The sequence below is a fragment of the Cololabis saira genome, chromosome 22 (genome assembly GCF_033807715.1).
Source record: "Cololabis saira isolate AMF1-May2022 chromosome 22, fColSai1.1, whole genome shotgun sequence".
NCBI lineage: Eukaryota > Metazoa > Chordata > Actinopteri > Beloniformes > Belonidae > Cololabis > Cololabis saira.
In genome coordinates, this window is record NC_084608.1 from 36626894 (window position 1) to 36647875 (window position 20982).

The window sequence follows — 20982 nt, forward strand, 5'->3', positions numbered from 1 at the left end:
GAACCATTGCCCTTAGACACGGAATGATACAGGTAATGAAAACACAGAACAGTTCAAGGACAGTAATAATCAGAATCATAATTTTAGTCATTATGTCAGTCCAGGGGGTCTGAGGTCAGCCAGGACCAAAAGGAAATGACCATATAAAGACAATGAAGAGTGAACAGTAGACAGTAGACAATGGGTGGAAGTGGTAACCAGTGATTGATTCCTGACATTACAGTGGTCAGCTGTCACCAGGACAGTCCAAACCCCTGAGTAAATCAGGAAGTGGCTTCTGTGAGTTCTGTTAGCCAAGCATGTGACAGTTTCAGGAGGACAAAACAAGTTCAAAGGTTGATTAACCTCACAGGGGTTGCAGGTTTGAAAAGTTCTTCTTCTGTGGTGCAAACGAGGTTGTTTGTTTGTGTGTGTTTATTTGTTTGTTTGTTGTCCAGGCCTACGACTGGTACGAGGAGGGCCACCGGCGCGGCCACTTCACCTCCGTGTGGCAGAGATCTCTGTACAACGTGAAGGGGCTGAAGGCCCAGCCCTGGTGGACGCCGCAGGAGACGGGTTACACGGACCTGGTCAAGGTAAGGGGGGGGGGGACTGGACCTGGGGGGGACCTGGACCTGGATCTGGGGGGGGGGTTAGGCCATTTTTCAAAATGGCCGCCAGAAACAAGTGTTTTCTAATGAGTCTACACTTTTTTCATCTTCTCTTTTTTCCATATTTTTTCCTCTTTTTTCCATATTTTTTCCTCTTTTTTTCCTCTTTTTTCCATATTTTTTTCCTCTTTTTTCCATATTTTTTCCTCTTTTTTCCATATTTCTTTCCTCTTTTTTCCTCTCCTCTTTTTTTCCTCAGTTTCTCCTTTTTCTCCTATTTTTTTCATCTTTTTCTCCTCTTTTTTCCATAATTTTTTCCTCTTTTTTCCATATCTTTTTCCATATTTTTTCCTCTTTTTTCATATTTTTTTCCTCTTTTTTCCCTGGGTCTGGACCTGGGTCTGGATCTGTTGGATCTTGTGGTGGGATTGTTTTCCCTCCAAATAACTTGGAGGGAAAACAATCCTCTCTCAAAATGGCAGGGGGAAAAAATGGCCTCATTATATCACAGTGATATAATGAGCGTATACCACGGCCTAAAGTGATTATTGCTTTTATAAAATGGTTACCAATAATGTAAATATGAAAGAGGAAACACAATCTATTTATGTAGTTTTTAATTAATCAGAAATACATATTATCCAGTAAAAATATCCACACTGTGCAAAACAATAGTCCCATCTCTCCAGATCTGGATCTGGTGGTGGATCTGGATCTGTGGGAGGGATCAGGTCTGACCCGGTTCCAGGTCTGACCCGGTTCCAGGTCTGACCCGGTTCCAGGTCTGACCCGGTTCCCCCCCAGGTCCAGGTCTGACCCGGTTCCCGGTTCCGTGTGGTTCCAGATGCTGGAGAGGAACTGGAGGACGATCCGCGACGAAGCTCTGGCCGTGATGGACGCGGAGAGAGGACTGTTCGTCCCCGAGGAGGAAAACCTCCGGGAGACGGGGGACTGGGGCCAGTTCACGCTCTGGCAGCAAGGTGGGTCAACCTGAGGTCCTGGAGGTCCTGGAGGACCTGGAGGTCCTGGAACCTCCGGGAGGTCCTGGAACCTCCGGGAGGTCCTGGAGGACCCTCAACCCTGCTAACTATCTGTTTAACCCCCTCACACCCTGCTAACTATCCTCCCAGAGGATTATTGATGAGCCACTGGGTAAAAGGAACAAGAGATACAACAACACTTTCTTTCCCTCGTCCGTACGACTACTTAACGCTTAAAGGCTGAGTTATGGTTCTGCGTCAAAACGACACCGTGCCTACGGCGTGTGGTACGCGTCAATGCGTACCACACGCCATCACTGACGCCGTCACTGACGCCGTCACTGACCCGTCACTGACGTGCACCTCCCAGAAATTGTAACTACGCGTGGAGGTGACGCAGACCAAACGCAGACGAGAGGGCTGTGATTGGTTCGCTTGGTAGCAACACATTTCCGGTTTCCGGTTTGAAGCAGTCGTGAACTTTCAGCGCTCTTTTCTTCGTGTATGTGTGATTTTTTGTTTTTTTGTTTTGTTTTTTTGTAGGGATGTTAACAATTAATCGATTTTCGATTAATTGCCGTTATGAAATTACCCGATTAAAATTAACGATTACAATTAATCTATTTATTTATTTATTTTTTTCGTTTAATTTCACCAGCTGGTATTACGCCCGGACTACATTTAATGCGACACAACACGCTGCCGCCGCGCCGCGCACATAAAGTTAGAAGAAAGAGACGGCGGGTATGTTTGGTTTTAGTAATATCTTGCTCAGGCAATGAGTCTGCAATGGCCCAGACGGGAGACACATGTAGCTCAGTGCTTAACTTTTATTTTTAATCCACTCTATATTCTTCTGGTTGTTCTCCGATATGTTCCCCTAAAGCCTGAATTATGGTTCCGCCTTAAATCGACGCAGAGCCGCCGCCGTAGCCTACGGCGTAGGCTCTGCGTCGTTGTAACGCGGAACCATAAATCAGCCTTCACCCGGTAAAGAAAAAAAGAAAATGTGCTCCAATACAGCAGGTCTCATAATTTTATTTTGAACACTGCCAAAACTCTAACTTAAAACGTAACTAGAACTTAAAATGTGCTTGACACAAATGACACTATTATGGCTGCTGCTACTACTAATAGCCTTGAAGTGCACTTTATATTATATTCCTTGTGGTACAAAAATGTCTTTTTGTTACTTTTGTATCAAATAAATATTTGATTAAGGAATACATTAAAATGTCCTTTGTATTTTATATAAGCAAAAAAAATTATGTTTGTATCTCAGATGGGGAAAAACGCCGCTTATCAACTAATCGATGATCGATCGATAAGGTTATCAACTGTCAATTAATGAAATAATCGATAATTTGCATCCCTAGTTTTTTGCACAATAGTTGTCCTTATCTCTTTGATTCACTGTGACCGGAAAGACTCGGATAAACCATTCAGGAAAAGATCGCTAACTAGCGGTCACGGAGGGTACAGCACCGCGGAGAAATGGAGTGACGGAGAAGTCCGTCACGGCGTCGATTTGACGCAGAACCTTAATTCCGGCTTACCTCCTTGTCCTATTTCGGTGGTTCTGTCTGATATGTGCTGTTGTGTTGCCTCGTCCAGTTTTGTCTGCACTGTTGTCTCTGTATTCTGTACTGCTGTGGTGTTTTGTTGCAGCTTCCACCTGCACCGTGAAGCTAATTCCAGCGGCCGAGCAGTGTGGCAGTAACAGGAAGTTGAGTTGAGTCTCTCTGTGTTCCAGGGAGGAAGGTGGGGAACTCCTGCCAGGGCGTCCCCAAGACCTGCCAGCTGCTGGAGAGATTCCCCGAGGCCACGGGCTGCAAGAGAGGCCAGGTAGGACCTGAAGGGGTCTGGCCCCGCCCCCTGGTGCTGGCCCCGCCCCCTGGGGCTGGCCCCGCCCCCTGGGGCTGGCCCCGCCCCCTGGGGCTGGCCCCGCCCCCTCTGAACCCTAGACATTTATACGTAGACGCCCCATTGAGCTGCTCTATTATTATTGCTATATATAGCCGCCATATTGGATGTTCAAGACTGCGCTGTAAACTAATACAAGTAAATGGTAAATGGACTTATTTTCATAAAGCGCCTTTCTACAAAGAAATTTACGTTTTACGTCTCATTTATTCATTCACACATGCACTAATATACTTGGGAAACAGTTAGGCACCAAATATAATATATTTAATTTTCTCAGACGGCAAAAATAAGAACTTTATTGATCCCACATAGGAGTAATTCATGTTATATCAGCTATAGAGAACAAGGTAGTGCCGAAAAACAATATATATCCCCCTCACAAAAATAAGAAAAATAGAGAAACTTATTTTCTCATCAACAAAACATATTTTACATAAACATATTTAAACATTTTCAAGTAACAAAATAACATATTTGAACCATTTTTCAGATTTTTTCAGTTATCTCATTGTCTTAAAAATGGTTCAAATGTTATTTTGTGGTCTGAAAAATGGTTTAAATGTTATTTTATTGTCTGAAGAATGGTTCAAATATTAAATATTTTGTTATTTGAAATGTTTTTAATTTGTTTTGTTGATGAGAAAATATGTTTCGTAAAACGTACATTTCTTTGTAGAAAGGCGCTTTATGAAAATAAGTCCATTTACTTGAATTAGTTTCCAGCGCAGTCTTGAACATCCAATATGGTGGCGACGTTGACGTATCGCAGCAGCTCCGTGGGAGGAGGAGGAGACTTGGATATGTTTTTACCCAGAATCCCCTGGAGCAGCTCCATGGGGCCGATACGTATTTATGTATATGCTCTGACCCCTCTAAACCCCGCCCCCTCTGGCCCCGCCCCCTCTAAACTCCGCCCCCTCTCCCCCCCAGATCAAGTTCTCGGTGATGCAGCCGGGCACTCACGTGTGGCCTCACACCGGGCCGACCAACTGCAGGCTGAGGATCCACCTGGGCCTGGTGGTCCCGGGTCGGGGCTGCCGGATCCGCTGCACCGACCAGACCAGGTACCCAACCCAGAACCGGTCCAGAACCAGTCCAAAACTGGTCTCACCTCAAACTAGGACCGTTTTACCAAAATCTGACTACGCTCTAGAAACTAGTACCGTTTTACCAAAATCTGACTACGCTCTAGAAACTAGGACCGTTTTACCAAAATCTGACTACGCTCTAGAAACTAGGACCGTTTTACCAAAGTCTGACTACGCTCTAGAAACTAGGACCGTTTTACCAAAATCTGACTACGCTCTAGAAACTAGTACCGTTTTGCTCTCTGGATCACCGGTCTGAACCGGTCTAAACCAGTCTTTACCAGGTCTAGACGGGTCTGAACCGGTTCTCCTGTTCCGTGGTGAGCGTTCATAGTTCACCATTTTCACTTTGAACCAGTTCAAATTCAGTTCATTTCAATATTTTTAGGTGAGAAGTTCGAATGAAACGCCCCCCCTGTCCTAAAACTGTTCCCTGTATCCAGTCATGTATTGTCCTGGTTCAGGGGTGGCCAACCCGCGGCCAGCGAGCCGCATGCGGCTCTTGCGACTTTATTTGATGGTGCAGTGACAGACAAACACGTGGGAAGTGGAGGCAAAATATGCCGCGACTGGAATCAAACCCGCGTCACTGAACAGGGGAAGGTTTACATAAGTTACTGCTCAACCCGTTGAACCATGCGGGCGCTAGCGCTCGTGTTGAATTCTGCATTTGTGACGGAAATAACTTGTAGGGAAAAAAAATCCTCTCTCAAAATGGCAGGGAAAACATGCAAGTCATCACAACAGGCCGTGATATACGCTCATTATATCACTTGGTGTCTCCGGAGTGATATAATGAGCGTATACCAAGGCCTATTCCATCCATCCATCCATTATCTATACCCGCTTTATCCCTTGCGGGGTCACGGGGATCTGCTGGAGCCTATCCCAGCTCATTTCAGGTGAGAGGCATATACCACGGCCTAAAGTGATATAATGAGCGTATATCACGGCCTAAAGTGATATAATGAACGTATATCACGGACTAAAGTGATATAATGAGCGTATACCACGGACTAAAGTGATATAATGAGCGTATATCACGGACTAAAATGATATAATGAGCGTATATCACGGCCTAAAGTGATATAATGAGCGTATATCACGGCCTAAAGTGATATAATGAACGTATATCACGGCCTAAATTGCTTTTATAAAACGGTTACCAATAATGTAAATATGAGAGAGGAAAACACATTCTATTTTATGTAGTTTTTAATTAATCAGAAATACATATTATCCAGTAAAAATACCCCCACTGTGGAAAACAATAGTCCATCTCTCCAGCTGTAGCTCTGCATGTCGGAGACAGGAACTCCTCCATCCATCCATCCATCGTTAGCTCCTCCCCGGAGATCAACGTTTACCGTCAACATGACTAATTTACTGTTAACGAAAATGAAAAAATAAACTTTAACACCAGCTACTTTTTGCTACCTGCTTGTTGGTTGTTGTCATGGAAACATTGTTGCTTCCCTGACGTGGAATGATCTGCTGTGATGAGGCTTTAGAATAGAAGCCGTGGTATAAGCTCATTATACCACAGTTAACAACCAATCAGATCATTATACCACAGTTAACAACCAATCAGATCATTATACCACAGTTAAAAACCAATCAGATCATTATACCACAGTTAACAACCAATCAGATCATTATACCACAGTTAACAACCAATCAGATCATTATACCACAGTTAACAACCAATCAGATCATTATACCACAGTTAACAACCAATCAGATCATTATACCACAGTTAACAACCAATCAGATCATTATACCACAGTTAACAACCAATCAGATCATTATACCACAGTTAACAACCAATCAGATTGCAGGACTGCACAGGGCTCGTGATATATGGTGCCCCGTGGTAGGATAGTGTGCACTGCATTGTGGGTTCTGTGTTCCAGGGAGTGGGAGGAGGTTGTGGTTTTGACCCGGTTCTGTGTTCCAGGGAGTGGGAGGAAGGTCTGGTTCTGGTTCTGACCCGGTTGTGTGTTCCAGGGAGTGGGAGGAGGGCCGGGTTCTGGTGTTCGACGACTCCTTCGAGCACGAGGTCTGGCAGGAGGCCGACAGCTACCGGCTCATCCTCATCGTGGACGTCTGGCACCCGGAGCTGACGCCGCAGCAGCGGCAGACGCTTAGCCCCATCTAACCGGGCCGGGCCGGGCCGGACCGGGCCGGGACCCGGAGACCGGACCGGGACCCGGGGGCCGCAGCAGGACCGGTGAGAAATTGTACTTCAACATTAATCTCGACATTTCGACTTTTTTGTCGAAATTTAGATTTTTTTCTCAACATTTCGATTTTTTTCTCGACATTTCAACATAAATGTCGACATTTCAACTTTTTTCTTAACATTTCGATTTTTTTCTAAACATGTCGACTTTTTTCTCGACATTTCGATTTTTTTCTCAAAATTTCGTTTTTTTTTCTCGACATTTCGACTTTTTTCTCAATTGTATTTCAACATTCATCTCGAAATTTTGACTTTTTTCTTGACATTTTGATTTTTTTCTCGAAATTTCGACTGTTTTTCGACATTTCGATTTTTTTCTCAAAATTTCAATTTTTTTCTCGATATTTAGACTTTTTTCTCGACATTTCATCATAAATCTCGACATTTAGACTTTTTTCTCGAAATTTCAATTTTTTTCTCAACATTTAGATTTTTTTCTCGACATTTAGACTTTTTTCTCGAAATTTAAATTTTTTTCTCAACATTTAGATTTTTTTCTCGAAATTTAAATTTTTTTCTCAACATTTAGATTTTTTTCTCGACATTTAGACTTTTTTCTCGACATTTTGATTTTTTTTCTCGACATTTAGATTTTTTTCTCAACATTTCGACTTTTTTCTTGACATTTGGACTTTTTTCTCGAAATTTCGAGTGTTTTTCGACATTTCGAATTTTTTTCTCAAAATTTCAATTTTTTTCTCGATATTTAGATTTTTTTCTCGACATTTCGACTTTTTTCTCGAAATTTCAACTTTTTCTCGACATTTAGATTTTTTTCTCGACATTTAGACTTTTTTCTCGAAATTTAAATTTTTTTCTCAACATTTAGATTTTTTTCTCGAAATTTAAATTTTTTTCTCAACATTTAGATTTTTTTCTCGACATTTAGACTTTTTTCTCGACATTTTGATTTTTTTTCTCGACATTTAGATTTTTTTCTCAACATTTCGACTTTTTTCTTGACATTTGGACTTTTTTCTCGAAATTTCGAGTGTTTTTCGACATTTCGAATTTTTTTCTCAAAATTTCAATTTTTTTCTCGATATTTAGATTTTTTTCTCGACATTTCGACTTTTTTCTCGAAATTTCAACTTTTTCTCGACATGTCGATTTTTTTCTAAACATGTCGATTTTTTTCTAAACATGTCGACTTTTTCTCGACATTTCGACTTTTTTCTCGACATTTCGACTTTTTTCTCGACATTTAGATTTTTTCTCGACATTTTGATTTTTTTCTCAACATTTCGACTTTTTTCTCGAAATTTCGACTTTTTTTTTCCGACATTTCGATTTTTTTTCCGACATTTCAATTTTGTTCTCGACATTTCGACATAAATCTTGACATTTAGACTTTTTTCTCGAAATTTCCATTTTTTCTCGACATTTAGACTTTTTTCTCGACATTTCAACATAAATCTCGACGTTTCGATTTTTTTCTCAATTGTATTTCAACATTAATCCCGACAGGGCGACATCAGGACCGGTGACACCAGACGGACGAGGAGGCCTCCCCCCGACCGGCACTGAGGAATGTAACTTCTACTACTGACTGGACCCGTTTGGACCCGGTCCCGGTCCCGGTCCTGGACCCGGTCCTGGACCCGGTCCTGGTCCTATTCCCGGACCCGGTCCTGGACCCGGTCCCGTTTGGACCCTGAACTCTGACCTCTGCAGAGCTGCATCTGAAGACTCTTGTGTGCGAGTTTTTACGGAATTAAAACACTAAACGTCCAACAATCGAAAGGCAGGTCTGTGATTAGACCATGAAACGGTCCGGACCGGGCGGTTCTGCTGGTTCTGGTGGCTCTGGTGGTTCCGGACCGGTCCCGGACACGAGGCCTTACCTTCCCACCACTCTTTTCCTCTCTCTTTCATTTGCACATTAACAAAGTTACACAAGAAGTTACTAAAGATGATTTATATTTATAGAAAAATAAAAAGATGCAAAAACACTGAAAACCTGCTGAGTCCGAGTGGTTTGTTCCTGCTGGTCCTGCTGGACCTGCTGGACCTGCTGAACCTGCTGGACCTGCTGGTCCTGCTGGACCTGCTGGACCTGCTGGAGTCCACGACCGAGTCCACGACGAGATCTGCGATCAACTCCCCTATCGGTTCTGCCCCGAATCAGCGACCGGCTCCGTGACCGAGTCCACAACTGAGTCGACAACGGACTCTGCAACCGACTCCGAGATCCACGATCGGTTCGCCCACCGACTCCCGACTCGAAAACTGGCACTGCGACCAACTCCGTGAAAACCGGCTCCACAACCGATTCCCTGATCGTTCCGCCCCGAATCAGCGACCGGCTCTGTGATCGGCTCCACATCCGAGTCCACAACCGAGTCGACTCGAGCTCTGCGATCAGCTCCGCGACCAAAACTGCGACCGGCTCCTTGACCGGTTAACCCACGGCTCCACGACCGACTCCGCGATCGGCCCGGCCTCCGAATCCGAGGCTAAATCAGCAACCGGCTCTGTGATCGGCTACGCAACCGAGTCCACAACCGAGTCCACAACCGAGTCGACTCGAGCTCTGCGATCAGATCCGCGACCAAAACTGCGACCGACTCCGTGACCGAATTTGCGACCGGTTCCATGAAAACCGGCTCCACAATCAGCTCCACGACCGACTCCACAACCGAGTCCACAACCGAGTCCACAACCGAGTCCACAACTCTGCGATCAGCTCCACGACCAAAACTGCGACCGGCTCCTTGACCAGTTCGACCACCGTTTCCAAGACCGACTCAGCAATCGGCCCGGCCTCCGAATCCGAGGCTGAATCCGCAACTGGCTCCACAATCGGCTACGCAACCGAGTCCACAATCGAGTCCACAACCAAGTCGACAATCGGCTCCGCGACCGACTCGAAAAAACTGGCTCCACGACCAACTCCGTGATCGGTTCGCCTCCGAAACCGCTACCGACTTTCGTGACCGAATACGCGACCGGTTCCATGAAAACCGGCTCCACAATCAGCTCCACGACCGACTGGACCAGGAATCTTGCTGTGCACTTCAATGGTCTGTAGCTGCAGTTGGAGGGAACCTGCTCTCGCCACCAACTACTCACTGACTAAGAGGGAGTTTAAGGGAAAGATGGCGCCAGTCAGTTGCTGGTAATCCGTTAGGGGTCTCGCTCCGTGGCTCGGTGACCCTGGAGTTCCGTATCCTGGGGAACGCCGTACTACAAGGTTCATCAGCCGCCGGTTCTGGCCGCGGCCCTCCCTGATCGAGGATGCTAAGAAGTTTGTGGCAGCCTGCACCAACATTTCAACTTTTTTCTCGAAATTTCGATTTTTTTCTCAACATTTCGATTTTTTTCTCGACATTTCGACTTTTTTCTCGATATTTCAACATAAATCTCGACATTTCAACTTTTTTCTCGAAATTTCGACTTTTTTTTCGACATTTCGACTGTTTTCTCAACATTTCAATATAAATCTCGAAATTTTGACTTTTTTTTCGACATTTCCATTTTTTTCTCGACATTTCAACATAAATCTCGACATTTCAACATAAATCTCGACATTTCGACTTATTTCTCGAAATTTCAACTTTTTTCTCAACATTTCGACTTTTTTCTCAATTGTATTAAACACCGTACTGCAAGGTTCATCAGCCGCCGGTTCTGGCGGCCTTCCCTGATCGAGGATGGTAAGGAGTTTGTGGCGGCCTTCACCGTCTGGGCCCGAAACAAGGTGTCCCATCGCCCCCCGGCAGGTCGACTACAACCCCTCCCAGTTCCCAGCAGGCCCTGGTCCCACATCGGTATGGACTTTGTTACGGGACTCCCAGGGTCTCAGGGCTACGGTACCGCCCTCACAGAGGTTGAGCGGGTCTCTAAGGCCGTCCACTTGGTTCCTCTGCCCATGCTTCCTGCCGACCTCCTCACCCTCCGTGTCGTTGGCCTGCAGGGAATCCCCTCTGACATCGTGTCTGACCGCGGTCCCCGATTCGTCTCAAAGGTGTGGCAGGATTTTTGTAGAGGAATTGGGGCCACGGCCAGCAGTTATAATGGTGGGACTGGGACAAAACCAGTTGAAAACCTCTGCTCTAACGCATTACTTTTTAAATTCAGTAACTCAGTTACCGTTACCAAACGGTGCGTTACTCCGTTATTTCTGGCTACAGTGAAGCTTTTTTTCCCCCACAGAGACCGGAGGAAACGTAGTGTGTTAGCATTCAAAAACAGTCATGAAATGTTCATGAGCCAAGAGAGCAGGGAGAGTTTGGCAACGTGGAGAGTTTTGTCGAGCAGCAACAATGACAAAAACATTTCAGTGGAGTTGAACCGAGGGACGTCTGTTAGCAGGTCCTATTTCTACAGTGGTCACCCAACTTCAGGCAGCTAATTAGCATCATAGCATTAGCATGATAGCATGCTAATTAGCATGATAGCATGCCCAGGCGGCACGCAGCAAATGTGACGGAAAACTTTTTCGAACTACTTGGATAAAGAATATACAAAAATGGAAAATGAGCTAAGGAAGACACTGGAAGGGCTGGACTACATGTCGACCACCGACATGTCCTGTCACGATTTGACATTTTCCTGTTTTATTTTGAAGCCCGTGTCCTTGTATTTCAGTTCTGGTTTGACCTTCCTGTTTCCATTTGCCCTGATTGTCGTCACCCGTGTCTCGTTAACCCTTGTGTGTTTCTAGTCTTGTCTTTCCCTGCTAGTCCGGACTGTTTCTCCCTCCGTGTTCTCCTCGTCTGGTTTTCCAAGTTTTCTGTTTCATGTTCATGTTCTGTTTTTTGATCCTGCTCAGCAGCGTTTTTGTTTTTGTTTTTGAGCAATAAATCTGTTTTTTGGAACTCCTGCCTCCTGCTCTCCTGCATCTGGGTCCTCACTGAAACCATTCCTGACAAGTCCAGCCCTTTTGCACTTTTATTCTGAATAATAGCCTATATTCAGCTTGTTAACAGTGTTGTGATATTTATTTCAGAGGTCATTTAGAAAGAAGAAAAGGCTTTTATTAGGCTATGATGTTTTAGAAATGGATGTCACCCCGTCACCTGAGCAGGCAACCCGGGCCGGGCTTAAAGAGGAAACAGACGCAGAGGTTGGTGTAAATGTTTACTTCTATACATTCACTGGAAGGAAGTACATTACATTACAGTCGAGTGGTGGCCGGATCGCTGCTCCTGTAGCCCTGAGACTCCGGAACAGAGACACTCGTACACAGAACCGACGCCTACGGCGGCGTCCACCTGCACCCAAACCGCCGCTTCAGGCGCAGGAATACGCAAGGGTACCAGGGCCACGCTGGAGAAAAATAACTATAATACTTCACAGGAGGAACATTCTTTTTTCATTACGCACTTCAAGAAAAAAGTCGAAATGTGGAGAAAGAAGTTGAAATGTCGAGATTAATATTGAAATACAATTTTGAGAAAATAGTCGTAATATCGAGAAAAAAGTCGAAATGTCGAGAAAAAAGTCAATTGGCTTTACGATATTGATTTGAAACACATATCACACATATGCAGTTGCATCATTTCAGAAACGTACCCTTAACGTTCCACTCCAAGGATGTAAATTAGTTAGTTAGTTAGTTAATTAGTTAGTTAGTTACGGCTGCTGCTGCAGACCTGTCAGTCTCTCTGCTAACTGGATTTAAAGGCCAGACATTTTGACTTTATTCACGAAATTTCGACTTTATTCACGAAATTTCGACTATATTCTTGAAATTGTTTCTCAACATTAATCTCGACATTTCGTCTTTTTTCTCAAAATTGTATTTCGCATTATTCTGGACATTTCAACTTTATTCACGAAATTTCGACTTTATTCTTGAAATTGTATTTCAACATTAATCTTGACATTTCAACTTTTTTCTCAAAGTGCACAATAAAAAACAACCTTCCCCTCTCAGATATTTTCCTCCTGCTCGGCCCTGATTCTCTTCCGTACAGGAAGGACACGAGATACGCATGTGGTTTTTTTGCAGTGCAGAAATACTCTTAACAATAATATACAATCGTCAGATATAAACAATCCTGGCCTCTGGACAGGGGGGTCGACGGGGGGGGGTCCGGACGGTCAGGGTGGGGGGGGGTCCACCTGTCCAGGGTGGGGGGGTCCGGACGGGGGGGGGTCCACCTGTCCAGGGTGGGGGGGGTCTATCCCTTCAGGGTGGGGGGGGTCTATCCCTTCAGGGTGGGGGGGTCTGAGTGCTCGTGGTCGTGCCCAGTAGGAAAAAACGGTGAAAACAATCTACCAACGTGAAGCACAAGAACTTCCACAAGCTACCAAAGAAGGAGAATCGGGACTTTTTTCATTCGCGTTCGGATGAACCGGATGAACCGGATGAACCAGTCGGGTCGTGTTCGGCCACGGGGGGGCAGTATTATTACAAACCTGTTCACACCTGACGCACGAGGAGCACAAATACTGGGGTTCTGTGGTCGGAACTGGTACAGTTGGACACAAAAACCAAAAGCAGCAGCTTAGAAAAGTTTAGAAAACTGAGTAAACCGCAGCCTTCACTGGAACAGCCTCGCCGCCGCCTCTTTTTGGTTGAGATGATGTTCGGAATGAGACGGGTTGGAGTCCTGAAGACCCGTCAGTGGGTCAGGGTTAGGGTTCTGGATCAGGGATCGGGGTACCAGGACCACCAGCCTCAGATGAATAACAGCAACCTCGTTCACTGGTCCATTATTTTAGAGAGTCAAACCCAAAGACCCCGAGTACCCGGAGTTCTGGAAGGACCTGGTCCAGGTCCAGACCTGAACCTGGTTCAGAGGTTCTGGTGGGACCTTCAGGGACCCGTGGAGACCTGAAGGTCCCAGCATAGAGACCTTGGGACCCGTAAACCCGGGTACAAGGAACAGGCCAGATCTAAGGTGTGACCCTTTTCATGTGTTGAGCCCCTACGTACCAGAACCAGACCAGTTCTGGTTCTGGTTCCGGACCAGAACCGGAGCAGTTCTGGTTCTGGACCAGAACCCCCCAGAACCGGGTGAGGGACCGAGAGAGTCGGGGAGAGAAAGTCTACGGGGGAAAACCAGCTTCTCTTCTGTGGCTTTACCTTCGTCCAGTTATTGACGGCGGTTGTTTTTCATCTGAGGCTGATCGGCCGAACACAAACATTCCCCTGCTTTTTATTCTATTTGTACACAAACAAACAAAAGATTATGGCACTTTTCCACCAGAACCTACTCGGCTCGACTCGGCCTGGTTTCTTTTCCACTACAATCCAGCTCCTGGAGCAGAAGTAGGAGGTTGGAGAAGCTGCTGTGACGTATTTGATTGCGTATCTAAACCAGGGGTCGGTAGCCTGCGGCTCTCTAGCGCCGCCTTATTGGCTCCGCGAGCTTTTTCAAAAATGTTTGAAAATAGAAATCGATGGGGAGGGAAATATATTTTTTGTTTTAATGTGGTTTCTGTAGGAGGACAAACATTGACACAAATATTCTTAACGTTTTCCAATGCTGTAAAAATGTGTAGAATAAATATTACATTTCAACATTTGTACGGAAGAGTATCAGGGCCGTGCAGGAGAAAAAATATTTGAGAGGGGAAGATTTCTTTTTACTGTGCACTTCAAGAAAAAAGTTGAAATGTCGAGAAAAAAGTTGAAAGGTCGAGATTAATTTTGAAATACAATTTTGATAAAAAAGGCGAAATTTTGTGAATAAAGTTGAAATACATTTCGACTTTTTTCTCGAAATTATTTATTCAACATTAATCTCAACATTTTGACTTTTTTCTCGACATTTCGACTTTTTTCCGAACCGAGTGGAAAAGAACCAAACTGAGCCGAGTAGGTACTGGTGGAAAAGCTCCATTAGAAGACGGGGTACTAAGTTCAGCACGAGACTGTAACTGGTTCGGTTCGTCACATTCAGACATGATACACATATCTTCATCTTCAGTGAGTTTTCTACATTTGGAGGGTCTTCAGAAGCTGCTGGTTCAGATAAACAACCAAAAGCCAAGCCCTCGGTGACCCGAGCGGGCGAGTCCTCGCCTCTGCGTCTTCACCGTAGTCCAGTGAGAGAGATCTTAGTTTAAATAAATACTCCTGGGTGCCGTGAAGCCGCCGTGGTCCTGGTACCCCGTCCGTCCTCCGCGGCCCTGGTACCCTGGCGCCGCCGCGGTTCTGGTACCCCGTCCTCCGCGGCCCTGGTACCCTGCCACCGTGGCGGTCCTGGTACCCCGGCACCGCCTCGGTCAGCCCCGCCCGTCCTCCGCGGTCCTGGTACCCTGGTGCTGCCACGGTCAGCCCGGTCCTGGTTTCCTTTGATTTATTTATACAAATCTAGTTCGACTCAAAAGTTGAGGGAAATGTCCGAGTTTGAGTCGCGTGATTCCGAGCGAGAGGAAGATGAAGCGAGACGACACACGGGAGCAGCTGTGGTGGGGTGGCGGCATTCTGGACCGGTGCTGGGCCGGTGCTGCCGGCGGCAGAACGGGGCTCCCGGACGGGACCGCGGGGCTCAGACGGGGCAGAGAGGGTCTGTGTGTGTGTGTGTGTGTGTGTGTGTGTGTGTGTGTGTATGTGTGTGTGTGTGTGTGTGTGTGTGTGTGTGTGTGTACATCTACTTTTGTGGGACTTAAAGGTCTACTAGTCCTGGTTCCAGCTCAGGTCCAGATCCAGACCTGCAGGTCCTCTACAGACCACTAGGGTCCAGATCCAGACCTGCAGGTCCTCTACAGACCACTAGGGTCCAGATCCAGACTTGCAGGTCCTCTACAGACCACTAGAACCCGGGTCCAGGTCTGATCCAGGTCCTCATGAACCTTTGATGAACCTGTCCATTAATGGAGGTTGTTTCTCTTTGAGTGACAGTCTGGTTACGGTTAACTAGCTTAGTGTCACCAGGAGCTCACAAAGATAGAGATACTCTGAGTGTGTGTAGTGTTCATTTGGGGTCAGAGTTCAGATCAGGTAATACTGTGTGTGTGTGTGTGTGTGTGTGTGTGTGTGTGTGTGTGTGTGTGTGTGTGTTAGTCCAGGGCCAGCAGCGGCGTGCTCGTCTCTCTGTCCGACTGCCTGAGACTTCCTGTTTCCATCGTCGACTGAGACCTGAAACACAGAAGAGTGTGATGTCATTAGGTGCAGTGAAAGACAGACACGTAGGAAGTGGAGGCAAAATATGCCGCCACTGGAATCAAACCCGCGTCGCTGTACAGGGGAAGGTGTATATAAGTCGCCTGCTCAACCCTTTGAACCATACGGTCGCTCGCTTGAGTTGAAAAAATCTACTCTCAAAATGGCAGGGAAAAAATGCAAGTCATCCCGGCAGGCCGTGGTATACACTCATTATATCACAGCTGAGGGGCGTCTCCGGCCCGATGTGGAGTGATATAATGAGCGTATACCACGGCCTAAAGTGATATAATGAGCGTATATCACGGCCTGAAGTGATATAATGAGCGTATACCATGGCCTAAAGTGATATAATGAGCGTATATCACGGTCTAAATTGATATAATGAGTGTATACCATGGCCTAAAGTGATATAATGAGCGTATATCACGGCCTAAAGTGATATAATGAGCGTATACCAAGGCCTAAAGAGATATGAGCGTATACCACGGCCTAAAGTGATATAATGAGCGTATACCATGGCCTAAAGTGATATAATGAGCGTATACCACGGCCTAAAGTGATATAATGAGCGTATATCACGGCCTAAAGTGATATAATGAGCGTATACCACGGCCTAAAGTGATATAATGAGCGTATATCATGGCCTAAAGTGATATAATGAGCGTATACCATGGCCTAAAGTGATATAATGAGCGTATATCACAGCCTAAAGTGATATAATGAACGTATACCACGGCCTAAAGTGATATAATGAGCGTATATCACAGCCTAAAGTGATATAATGAACGTATACCACGGCCTAAAGTGATATAATGAGCGTATATCATGGCCTAAAGTGATATAATGAGGATATACCACGGTCTAAAGTGATATAATGAGCGTATACCACGGCCTGAAGTGATGGATTGCTTTTATAAAACGGTTACCAATAATGTAAATATGAAAGAGGAAACACAATCTATTTTATGTCGTTTTTAATTAATCAGAAATACATATTATCCAGTAAAAATATCCCCACTGTGGAAAACAATAGTCCATCTCTCCAGATGTAGCTGCGCATGTCGGAGACAGGAACTCCTCAATCCATCCATCGTTAGCTCCTCCCCGCTAACGTTAGCTCCTCCCCGGAGATCAACATTTACTGTCAACATGCCTCATTAATTGTTGACGAAAAGGAAAAATAAACTAACACCAGCTACTTTTTGCTACCTGCTATAACCGTCAACAAATATGTACCAGTTGGTTGTTGTCATGGAAACATTGTTGCTTCCCTGACGTGGAATGATCTGCTGTGATGAGGCTTTAGAATAGAAGCCGTGGTATAAGCTCATTATACCACAGTTAACAGTGGAGCCTAGCAGGACCTCACCTCTTCATCAGGTCCTTGTCCCCCCCCCCACCGTTCTCCCGGACGTGCAGGGCGTCGTAGGTCAGCGTGTACTCGGCCTCGTCGCTGTAGTCGGGCCCCAGCAGGGTCCGGGCCCAGATACCCATGTCGTACGGCGGCAGCGTCCCCCCGAACTCCGACGGGAGACACTCGGGCTGCAGGAGCTGGTGCAGAGAGTTCAGGTTGTTCCCGTGGAGGAAGATCTGGGGGGGGAGAGACGGGGTGGGGGTAGAGTCAAGGGAGGGAGGGAAGGAAGGAAGGAGGGAGAGTCAAGGGAGGGAGGGAGGGAAGGATAGAAAAGAAGGGGGAAAGACTAAATAAAGGGAGCAAAGGAGGCAAGGAAACAAGGTAAAGAAAGAGGTGAAAGGATGCGAGGATGAACGAGTAGGAGAGGAAACAAGGAAGCAGGAGAGATCAGTAGGAAACAAGGAGGAAAGAAGAATAAAGATCAGAAGTGAACGATGGAAGAAAACTGATGCTTAAAGACCAGGACCCCCTTGTATCCATGGTTGGTACCTGGTAGTCCTGGTTTCAGTTAAACTAGTCCTGGTTCTGGTCTTAGTCCTGGTTCTGGTTTCAGTTAAACTAGTCTTGGTTCTGGTCTTAGTCCTGGTCCTGGTTTCAGTTAAACTAGTCCTGGTTCTGGTCTTAGTCCTGGTCCTGGTTCCAGTTAAACTAGTCCTGGTCCTGGTTTCAGTTAAACTAGTCCTGGTTCTGGTCTTAGTCCTGGTCCTGGTTTCAGTTAAACTAGTCCTGGTTCTGGTCTTAGTCCTGGTCCTGGTTCCAGTTAAACTAGTCCTGGTCCTGGTTTCAGTTAAACTAGTCCTGGTTCTGGTCTTAGTCCTGGTCCTGGTTTCAGTTAAACTAGTCCTGGTCCTGGTTCCAGTTAAACTAGTCTTGGTTCTGGTCTTAGTCCTGGTCCTGGTTTCAGTTAAACTAGTCCTGGTTCTGGTCTTAGTCCTGGTCCTGGTTCCAGATCTACTAGAACTGAGGATCGTACATCAGAATTAAAATAATAACTAGAAAAACTTCCTTGCAGAAATTTTGAGAGTGCCACAGCGGGCTGCTGCCCATTTGTGTACATTGCTGCATTTTCAGCAATAAAGGTGAAGGACTCAAAACTAAGTCCGATGACAACACCCACGACTCTCTATGTCGTGTGTGTGTGTGTGTGTGTGTGTGTGTGTGTGTGTGTGTGTGTGTGTGTGTGTGTGTGTGTGTGTGTGTGTGTGTGTGTGTGTGTGTGTGTGTGTGTGTGTGTGTGTGTATATGTGAGGGGGGGTATTTAATATATATAAAATATATATATATAATATATACACCATGAACCGGTTCCAGCTTCCCAGCCATGAGGCTGCAGGACTGGGTATCGGCTAAGGTCAAAGGTCAGGCGTCAGATTTCCCAGAATTCTTTTAGGCGTCTCCATTTTACAGGTTAAAGTATATGAAGTCTTTAGTGACTGAGTCATGTGACCAGTTCTGGCTGAATGAGTCAGCAGCTGACCTCTGGTTGCCACGGCAACAAGAACCTCGACTTGAGGAACATTCCGGTTTGGCTGTGGGAAAAACCCAGATTTTGGCCTCTGACAAGGTGTCAAATAACTCTGATTTGTGATCAAACCGTAGCTTGTAGCAGAAAAACGAAAACATCGTGAGAGACACGGAAGCCGGCAGATTCTGACAATCTTAATTTTATTCAGATATTCCTTAAAATGAGTGAGTAAGCTCAGTGCGAAGACGGAGCGAGATTGTTTTGAAGAAAACTTTTGATTACATTACAACCAATGGGGACTGAGACAGGTATTGGCGCCGCTCTAGCCCCGTTTAAATTTTGTGCATACCCCGCCTGTCAAAGTCACATTTTATGAATCCCAACACCTCTGTCTACATTCTGACCAAAAATTATTTGTCTCCCTTTTACGGTTTGGCCGTGAGCTTGAGTTACAAATTTCAGGTTAAAAAAATTCAGGTTATTTTTTTTACTGTTTCTGCCTCTAGCAACCGACACCCGCACGCTCATATCTTGAAAAGTGTACATTTTAGGAAAAAACTGTTTCAGGTTTGGAGAGAGAAGAGAATTTTTCATCCGTTTTGAAGCTTGAATGACATTTCTACGTGCAAGTATGAGAAAGTTAGGTGACTCAGAAAAAAGGTGAATTTTGGCTTCTTTTTTTTTACTTTTTCCCATCCACTTTGAATGGGTTTTTTTGGCCGTTTTTTTGGGAATAACTTTGGGAAAAATGGGAATTTCAACACCAAAAGTCATAGCACAGTATTGATATATGATGCGCCTGGGTCCTTCGAAATCTGTAGGAGTAGCGAACCGAAATCTGTCCGGAAAATTAATTAAAAAAATAAACACGCAGAATAACAATAGATGAGGGGTAGGGTAGTGCAGCGGTCTCACAGCAAGAAGGTCCTGGGTTCGATTCCCGCCGGGGACGCTGTGGGCGCTGAAGTGCGTGTTAGTTCCCCCATGACTTCAGCACCACACCATGGGTGGGGTTGGCGAAAGGATCTTTCTGTGTGGAGTTTGCATGTTCTCCCCGTGTTCCCTTGGGTAGCTAATGTGAGCTACCCTCACAAAAACATGCACACAGTCCTGGGCTACACATGTCCCCTCTGGCCAACCGGGGCGCCAGATGGGGTGGAGAGGATCCGGCCGGAATAACGTGATCCCTCCACGCGCTACGTCCGGCCGGAGAATCCTCACCCTGTCTGGTGAAAAGATGCGGCCTGTTCACTCCTCAGGATAAGAAGGAGACCTGAGCTCAGTGTAGGGCCCTCCCTGGGTTGGCAGAGGAGAGCAATGCCCAGGACTGTTACTTAGGTAGGAGCACTGGGTGATGAAATGGGTAAAAAATCGGGGATAAAAAAAAAAGAATAACAATAGATGCCTCTTGGCGCAACCGTGGCACTAACTAGAAAAGTGTGATTGACATGAGGTGGGCGTGTTCTCGACCCGTTAGCTCCGCCCATGAGGCGTGTCCTCTACCCGTTAGCTTCGCCCAGAGGGGGGCGTGTCCCCTAGTGGACAGTCTGAGACCCGGTTTGGTTGATTAGTTCTTCCTGCAGCTGAAACCTGAACGACTGAAGGACAGAAGGACAGAATGGACCCAGAGATGAGAGGATGAGGAGGAAGAGGATGAGGGGAGGATGAGAGGATGATGAGGATGAGAGGATGAGGAGGAGAGGATGATGAGAGGTTGAGGATGATGGGATGGTGAGAGGTTGAGGACGATGAATGGATGAATGGATGATGAATGGATGAAGAATGGATGATGAATGGATGAGAGGATGATGAATGGATGATGAATGGATGAATGGGTGAGTGTGTCTCACCCTCTTGCGGGTCTTGTCCTTCAGGAAGGGCTTGATGATGGTGAACATGGCGTGGATGTACCAGGGCTGGTTCACGAAGTGGATCCCCCCGAACCGGGCCGGGAAGCTGTCCTGGGGACAGGGGACAAGAGGGGGACAGGTTGCTAGGATACCAGGGAGTGGGGGAGACAAGGACACAGGGAGACACCCGGTTGCTAGGATACAAGTCGGGGGGGGCGGGGCAGGAGACAGAACATGGGGGGACAGGGGACGGGGGACTCACCTGTAACCCCTCTATGGCCAGCTTCAGCATGTTGGGCGTCAGCTTGGACGCCCAACATGCTGGACCTGGAGACGAGGTACCAGGGGTACCAGGAGGACCAG

At 46.1% G+C, this 20982-nt stretch overlaps 2 protein-coding genes across 4 annotated transcripts in view; one reads left to right on the forward strand and one right to left on the reverse strand.

Annotated features, from left to right (window-relative positions):
- The window catches only part of LOC133423421 (aspartyl/asparaginyl beta-hydroxylase-like), a gene marked incomplete at its 5' end in the record, with an annotated part of 61164 nt that extends 54413 nt beyond the window's left edge, over positions 1-6751 (forward strand). The window contains 5 exons of the mRNA XM_061713595.1: positions 438-575; positions 1435-1570; positions 3324-3415; positions 4427-4560; positions 6592-6751. Coding sequence (XP_061569579.1) covers positions 438-575; positions 1435-1570; positions 3324-3415; positions 4427-4560; positions 6592-6742 — 651 coding nt within the window. The remainder of the gene's footprint in view (positions 1-437; positions 576-1434; positions 1571-3323; positions 3416-4426; positions 4561-6591) is intronic.
- A 6175-nt stretch (positions 6752-12926) lies between these two features.
- clvs2 (clavesin 2) overlaps positions 12927-20982 on the reverse strand; it is a 37191-nt gene continuing 29135 nt past the window's right edge. Inside the window, exons 6-8 of one of the 3 annotated variants that reach the window (XM_061713734.1) lie at positions 20620-20730; positions 17260-17441; positions 12927-15863 (exon numbers count right to left, since the gene is read on the reverse strand). In XM_061713734.1, the coding sequence (XP_061569718.1) occupies positions 15785-15863; positions 17260-17441; positions 20620-20730 (372 nt within the window). In that variant the 3' untranslated portion in view covers positions 12927-15784. Of the gene's footprint in view, positions 15864-17259; positions 17481-20619; positions 20731-20982 lie in introns of all 3 variants that reach the window. The other 2 variants (XM_061713733.1, XM_061713735.1) reach the window with 2 other exon arrangements.